The sequence below is a fragment of the Euleptes europaea genome, chromosome 20, assembly GCF_029931775.1.
Source record: "Euleptes europaea isolate rEulEur1 chromosome 20, rEulEur1.hap1, whole genome shotgun sequence".
In the NCBI taxonomy this organism is placed as follows: Eukaryota; Metazoa; Chordata; class Lepidosauria; order Squamata; family Sphaerodactylidae; genus Euleptes; species Euleptes europaea.
This window is the reverse complement of record NC_079331.1, coordinates 6,688,401-6,696,191: the sequence shown is the minus strand read 5'-3', so window position 1 is coordinate 6,696,191 and position 7,791 is coordinate 6,688,401. Positions and strand designations below refer to the sequence as shown.

Here is a 7,791-nt window from a genome sequence, read left to right as displayed (position 1 = left end):
GTTAAAGCAACCAGGCAAGTAGGTGATGTGAAAGACCTCTACCCTGAGACCCTGGAGAGCCGCTGCCGGTCTGAGTAGACAATACTGACTTTGATGGACCCAGGGTCTGATTCAGTAGAAGGCAGCTTCATGTGTGTGTGTGCTCACCCCCACCCCTCACCTCCATATCCGACTGGTGTGAGGTGGAGGAAAAGGAATGAGCCTTGTGCACTGTGCCAGGAAGCTTTCCGGCTGAGAAAAGGAAACCTGCTTGCTATCTGGTGTGTTTGCATCAAGCCCTTCTTCCTCTCTCTCAGGTAAGGGTTGGGGGACTGGAAGCAGTGGATGGGGGAGGTTACTCTGCCGCTCTGTGGGATTTCCCGGGGCGCAGCCATGGTCTGGCCGTGATTGCCTCTGCTATGGTGCCCTCCTGCCTGCAGTTTCCATGGAGATCCCAGGACTTTGCAAAGCTGCTGCTGCACCCTGGGGTCTCCTGAAACAAACCACAGCTGCGGGGGGGGGGGGCACTGTGCACACTATCAGTGGCTTCCCCACTGTGCTTTCCTCCAGGATTGTCACCGTTCACTCATTTTTGGGAAAGCCAGGCAGTCCTCCCCAAATGAGTGCACTTGCGTTGCCCTCAACCGCCCTCCCCTGACCCCGGCAAGCCGTCCTTTAAAACCTTTACACTAATCAATGGCCGTAGAAAAGAGCAAGAGACCAGCAGCACCTTGAAGACTAACAAAATTCCTGGCGGGCTAGGAGCTTTTGGGAGCCACAGCTCACCTCTTCAGAGAACAACGGCCGTTAAAGCAGATGCAGAAAAACAGAGGATGGCACATTTACTAAGATTTTGTTTTATTATATATATATATTTTAATATTGCAAACTCTTTTATCGCTCCCACCCCCACGATGAAAGAAAGAAAGAAACCCCAGAACTTTACTGGGGCCTTTGGTCAGTGATTCTCAATATGCGTTGGAGCAAAATTCAGACCGTTCCCGTCCCCCAGTACAGCCGTATCAAAGAAGCCAAGCGCAATGGGCAACTGTTACTCTGGTTCTGGCCGAATGAAAGGAAAGGGACATGAGGAAGGAGAGGGAGAGGCGCTGCTGATGTGTTTGAACCTGCGTTTGCTTCCAAAAGCATTTATAACCAAGGACTCGCCAGAACCTTTCAAGAGGTCTGCTTGGTTCTATTTGCCATCTGATCATGGGCCGGGGCGGGATTCTTAAGAATTCTTTTATGATCTTGAAGACTGGGTCTTTCTTTTCCTCCTTTGCTGATTGTTTTCTGTGGTCCTCTAGACTTTGAGATGGGGGCGCAACAGTCCTCTACACATTTACGAAAACAAGGTGGACAGATCTACTTCTGTAACCCTCTGAATTTAGTGATGACTGCGGGCCATGGAAAGCAACCATAAATTACTTGTGACTGGCTTGTTTGGTTGGTTTCCACTGGGCTTGGGCATTGCTAATATTCACTGCTTGTGACCCCTGCAGGAAGGCGTATACCTTAAAACTAGAATATATTGATATACATATATATGTGTGTATGTGCATGTTGTGTGTATATGGATCTGTGTATGTTAGAAGAATACACACATCTGTACACACACATCTATATAGCTGTAGTACTATTATTTTAGTAGAAAAAGATTTATTTTCCCCAGAGTACCCTTGAACCTTTAAGGAAGACCAAAGCGTGAATATACCTCAGTTCCAAAACCAGCACAAGCGCTTGGAGCAGGGGGTCGCTGGCTGTTCTTGGGGGCAACGTTTGGAGAGAGCAGGCACGCGTCAGAGTTTGGTATAAAATTGAGCTGTTGCCGGTAGTGTGGGAAAGCCCAAAGGAGTGGGAAGGGTCTGTCATTCCTATGGGATCTGGCTCCACCATAAGGGAGTTTGCCCTTCTTCCCTTGACCAGTGGAAAAGCAACCCCCCCACAAAAAAAAAACCCTTGCAAACCGTGGAATAACAGGTGCGAGAGGGTGGTACAAAATCCTCAAGGCGGAGGCGTTCTTGTGGTGTTTTGCATTTTTAACCGTGTGACAAAGAGACGTATCTTGGGAGGAAGGAGAAACAGACGTGGATGGGTGCAAGCTAAGAGCTTGCAGTGTACGTTGTACCCACCTGGCTGGTTGGAATCCACCAAGAAATGTCTCTGGGTCGCCCTGACTTTTGCCGATGAGAGAAGCGACAAATCTAGCGACAGGAATGTCTAGGACCTTTCCAGCTTTGCTCAGCGGCTGTGGAACTTCAGGAGTTTATTGCTCATACAATCATATACAGTAAAGTCCGATTTCTCTGACCCTTACAAAACAGGGCAGAAATGCACGTATGGCAGGGCTGGTGCAACTGCTAAGGATATATATAGATATATTTAAATGGTGAGAAGAGGCTCACAAATCTTTGGGAGGGGGGACGGTCCCTCCCTTTTCACCATGCAGCAGAAGGAGTTTCTTGAACACTACAATGAAAAAAAGCAGGGCCAAATCCCCTTTTTTTACCGGACCGTTTCCCCAGCTCTCCTCGGCAGATGGCTCATCGCAACTGAAGGCGAGGAAACAATTGGGGCAGAGGGAAATGGATTCTCTGAAATTCTCTAAGAGCCAGTGTGGTGTAGTGGTTAAGAGCGGTTGTTTGGAGCAGTGGACTCTAATCTGGAGAACTGGGTTTGATTCCCCACTCCTCCACATGTGCGGCGGAGGCCAATCTGGTGAACTGGGTTAGTTTCCCCACTCCTACACGCAAAGCCAGCTGGGTGACCGTGGGCTAGTCACAGCTCTCTCAGCCCCACCTATCTCACAGGGTGTCTGTTGTGGGGAAGGGAAGGTGACTGCAAGCCGGTTTGGTTCTGCCTTAAGTGGTAGAGAAAGTCGGCATATAAAAACCAACTCTTTCTCTTCTAATAACGTTTTAAAACCCCTACGCGTTTCACGTGCACCTTCGTCAGGGGGAATCTTTCAGATTCTTTTTGGTAACGTCCCCATTAATCTGAAAGATTCCCCCCCTGACAAAGCTGTCCACTAAACATGTAGGGGTTGTAAACTTTATTAAAGAATCCGTTTCCCTCTGTGCCAATTGTCTCCTCGCCTTTGTGCGGCCGCCCTTCTTTTCTTCACCCCAACTGAGACATAAGTACAGACAGAGCAGAGCGTCAAAGCCCACGCTGACAAGCCGAGAATTCCACAGTCATGCGCCTGTCTAGTAATGCGGTACATCACATCATGAACGGAGAATGAAACGGGAGCCCTTGTACAGTTTTACTGCCTGCGTTCGACGGACAGGTAAGCTGTTTCACCATTTTGCCGCAGTTTGCCAAGGGTTCCTCCTTCACCGCCCAGAAATCGGTAGTCGAAAAAGGAGCCCAGGGCCAACAGTACGCTATCTGGGGAATAACACGGTTACAATCCTGTGCGCCTTTACCTGGGAGTAAGCCCCATTACAGTAAGGCTTACTTCTGAGCAAACGTGCATCGGATTGCACAGAACACATTTTCTTTTGTCCCGAAGGAGCCTAGAACCCGGGGCTTGTGAAATCAACAAATGCATGAGTAACGTTGCCCTCTTTTCTAATGTACATTACCCCCAAAACAAAATCGTTACATAACTTTTGCAGATCTCTGAATTCCAAATGTCTTCTGTTTCCCAAATGGCTGATTTTCCAAATTAGGAGTTTTACAGGAGGTTGTTTTGATGATTTAAACTCTGTGCCTTAGTATGGCCCATGATTCCCATGGGAGATGGAAGCGTTAGGCCCACATTTTAACACATTGCAGCAGTTAGATATTGACTACATTAATTTCCCTCCTTTTGATGGAAAGAATACCTTTCTTCCAGCATCTTCCAAGATCCCACTTCTGGCTTCTTCAGGTCTAATTGCAAATGGCAGGTGTGAGCATCAAACCGGGAAACTTTCCCCTCTTTCCCCCCCTCCCTCACTGACTTAACCCAGGGACCCTGCAACTGGCCATATAAACTTGGGCATCCACAGCAAACCAATTTTGGTACTTCCTTAGCTGGTCATTGGGTGTACACCTTGCTTCTGCCTGGCCACCTATTTTCCCCTTCAATCATTTGCTCTATGTAGTACAATATTCTGTAAAAGAAAGTGACTGAAAATCTATATCTCTACGAATACCTGGTTGTCTTCTCTCTCTTTTGTTTTCTGTGTCTTTTTTTCTGTGTCTATAGTTAGAACTCAAGGAAAAGAAAGGAAGGGAAATGACTCGTGTGTAAATGTCTAGCGAGGGGACCTGAAAAGCACAAATGAAATAAAACAGCTCCTCAGGGCAGTGGGGATTGGGGTGTGTGTGTGGGGGGAGCGTCTCACAAGTTGGAGGGCAGTTTAGATCGGATGGGTTCTCGATCCCCAGTGAGCCCTATAGATCCTTTCCTCCCTTCAGCAGCACTCAGAGATGGGGAAATGTTGGGACCGGCCTCCAACGCGGGTGGCTGAGGCAGAGAACCTGAGGACATGTGGCGCGGTAAAGTCACCCTCCCTGGCACAAAGCTATATGGCTTCCCTAGAGGTCTCGTCCCTCCTCCGCCGCTGCCAGAGAAGGATGAGAAGCTAGAAACAGACTCTCTGGAGGAATGAGGAGAGCCTTGGCTTGAAGTCTGAGCCGCTTCTTGGGGCAAAGATGGCTGGGAAGCAGAGATCAACTTGAGGTCCTGGGTCAATCGTCCGGGCAGAAGCGGTGGCATACTCCTGGGCAGAAGGACCGGCGGAGGCGGGCTAGAGGTTTGAGGCAGCAGCAGAGATCCATGAGAGCCCAATGACCCAGAAGGGCCACACTGGAAAGTCCTGGCTGGGGGGCTTTGACTAGGGGGGCTAAGGCCTGAAGGCGGGTAAAAACAAGGGGCGGCGCCAGGCTGTTTCAACGGAGACAAAGAGGCAAAGGGGGACCTTTCATGGTGCATCTGAGCTGCGCAAGGTCCTAATGCACTTGGCGGGGTTTGGCACAAGCCCGAAGGGGAGCCTCCAGCTGCCTGTGCCAGCTGGCTTAAGCTAGAGGACGGAGAACTGGACGAGGGAGGCAGCGGGAAGGGGTTCGTCCCGCCCAGCGCTCCAGTTCCTGAGAGCTGCTGCGGCTGCCCCACCTGGGGAGGCCTGCAAGCGGCCTGCAAGTGGCCGAGGGGGCTGCCGGGCGAATTTGAGGACGGCTGGATGAAGGAGTTGGACGGAGAGCTCTCGGGGGCCTTCTGGAAGGGGCCAAAGCCACTCAGCAGGTTGCTGTCGGAATCAGAAGCCTGCAGCCGAGCAGCCCCTTCCGGGGTGTTGGAAGGCCCCGCCTGCTCTTGCGGATTCAGCCCTGCGGACGAGGGGCTGCCCAAGGCTTGGTGGCTCGAGCTGGCAGAAGGAGAGCCAGCAGAGGCCCGGTGGAACTGGCCCAAACCAGCTGCGGCAGTGAACCCCGCCAGCTGCTGGATCTGGAAGGAGGACGACGAGAGGGTTTCCGCTCCCGGCGTGTGCAGCTGGGACGGCGTGCTGGAAGGAGAGCCCACGGCGGAAGGTCCTGCCGACGACACCAAGGAATGGAGCCTTCTCAGCTGCCGGGGCGTCTGGTTCGACTGCTGCCCCAAGGAACCCAAGACGGACACCGGGGGGCGGAAGATGGTGGTTGGGAGGCGAGGGTGGTGAGTGAGGGCAATTGCGACAGAGGTGGTGGCGGCAGCCGCTTGCAGTGGAGCCTGGATGAGGGGTGTCCAGATGACGGGTGTGGGTGATGAACCGGCGGCCGCCGCGGCTGCCGCTTGGATGTTGTGTGCGCAGTGGGCCATCTCTCGGTCGTGCTGCACAATTTGCTGGATGATCTCGTTCTCCTGGTAGTTGAAGACGCCGGAGTTGAGGTCGTGCTGGACTTTGTGGAGCAGGATGGAGTTCTTCTTACCTGAGGAGGAACAGACGAGAGGCGTTATCAATCAGAAGCTGCCTACAAGGAAAGGGAAGTTGGGAATATCCTGTACTGATATTCCAAGGAGCCCCGTGGCGCAGAGCGGTAAGCTGCAGTGCTGCAGTCAAAAGCTCTGCTCACGACCTGAGTTCGATCCCGACGGAAGTTGGTTTCAGGTAGCCGGCTCAAGGTTGACTCAGCCTTCCATCTTTCCGAGGTAGGTAAAATGAGCACCCAGCTTGCTGGGGGTAAAGGGAAGATGACTGGGGAAGGCAATGGCAAACCACCCCGTAAACATAGTCTGCCTAGTAAACGTCGGGATGTGATGTCACCCCATGGGTCAGGAATGACCTGGTGCTTGCACAGAGGACTTTTTAAGGGTCTTGTTAAGATTATTTTAGTGCTGAATCTATCCACCACTTTTTCAGTTATTTTGAATTTTATACCTTTTTGACTGGTTTATTAATTTTTTTAATGCTGCATTTTTATCCACTGTTCTGGCTATTTTTTTACCCTGAGCACACACATGAATCTGCCTTATATGGAATCAGACCTTTGGTCCATCAAGGTCAGTACAATCCACTCTGTCTGGCAACGGCTCTCCCAAGATCTCTGATAGAGGCCTTTCACATCACCTACCACCTGGTCTTTTTGACGGGAGATGCCGGGGACTGAACCTGGGACCTTCTGCATGCCTAGCAGAGGCACTACCACTGAGCCACAGCCCCTCCCTCCCACTGTTTTTTGCACTGTTTTCTATTTTTTTATTCTACTTAGGATAAATGAGCTACCTGGAGCTTGACACATGAAGAAGTTTCAAATAACCTTGAAGTAAGTAAGTAACAACGATCCCCCATCGGCTGGGAGTCAGCTTCCAAACTCCTGCGGGGGGAAACTCCACTCCGTTCCAATGTTGCTGCCCCCCAGGGAAGTGGGGAGGGGAGCAAGAAGTCGGCTCCCAGATGATCGCAAGGATCACCCGAGAGTCGTCGTCTGGTTTTCCTGGCAAGCCTTTGCTGACTTTTAGCCTCGCTGGGCACATCTTTGCTTTTGTGTCCCCCCCTTCCGACCACCGAACTGAGCGGTCGGTTTGATAAAACCCCATTTTCAGATAGGCTATGTGTCTGCGCATCAGGAGCAACTGAGACAATAGATCACCTTCTGTTAGTTTGTGATCTATGGGCTACACCCAGGGCCACCTGGATTGCGCCCATTTTATCAAGATATCATCTTCCTGTTGACTCTTGCAGGGGGGGGTCCCATTTCTCTTGGGTGATGCTGACCCAGAAACAACCAAATGTGTCGCAAAGTATCTGGTAATGACAGTTTCCTTAAATGCACGACAAGGATAAACTACTGTTAACCAGCTGATGAAGGGGCTATAAGTAAAACAAGTATAGGGTAAGATAAGTTAAAGTATAAATCTAAGATTAATCAACGGGAGTCGCTCAAGGTAAAGGGGGGTGATGGGGGATGGAGGATTATGAAATGGAGGTAATGGGTAAATGAGCATTACTATTTTTCTTTTTTGTTGTAACACTGAATCAGTGTAATCCATCTTCTATGAAAATAATAAAAAATTAAATTGGAAAAAAAACTATTGTTAAATAGTGATATTATTATTGCAGTTACTGCTAAGCTTGTCAAGTAACTCAATTCTTGGTTATTGTGATTTTAATTGTAAAGCGTTTCAAGTAGTTTAAGAATTTAAAGTTACCGCTGTTGTACATTTTAATAATCTGTAATGTTAACATTATTTTATCCTACGCACGTTGTGCTCAAGACCTTTGGTCAGATGAGCCTGAAAGAAAAGGAAAGGCTCTTGTGTTCCCGCAAGGCTGACAGGGAGCCAAATTTCCCAGGAGGGAGGTCAGAAGTCGACTCCCAGCTAATCCCCAGGATCAGCTGAGTCAG

The 7,791-nt window shown here is 50.1% G+C and overlaps 1 protein-coding gene across 1 annotated transcript in view; it reads right to left on the bottom strand.

Annotated features, from left to right (window-relative positions):
• Positions 1 to 4,309: 4,309 nt before the first annotated feature.
• The window catches only part of HCN4 (hyperpolarization activated cyclic nucleotide gated potassium channel 4), a 78,034-nt gene continuing 74,552 nt past the window's right edge, over positions 4,310 to 7,791 (bottom strand). The window contains exon 8 of the mRNA XM_056865925.1: positions 4,310 to 5,874. Coding sequence (XP_056721903.1) covers positions 4,310 to 5,874 — 1,565 coding nt within the window. The remainder of the gene's footprint in view (positions 5,875 to 7,791) is intronic.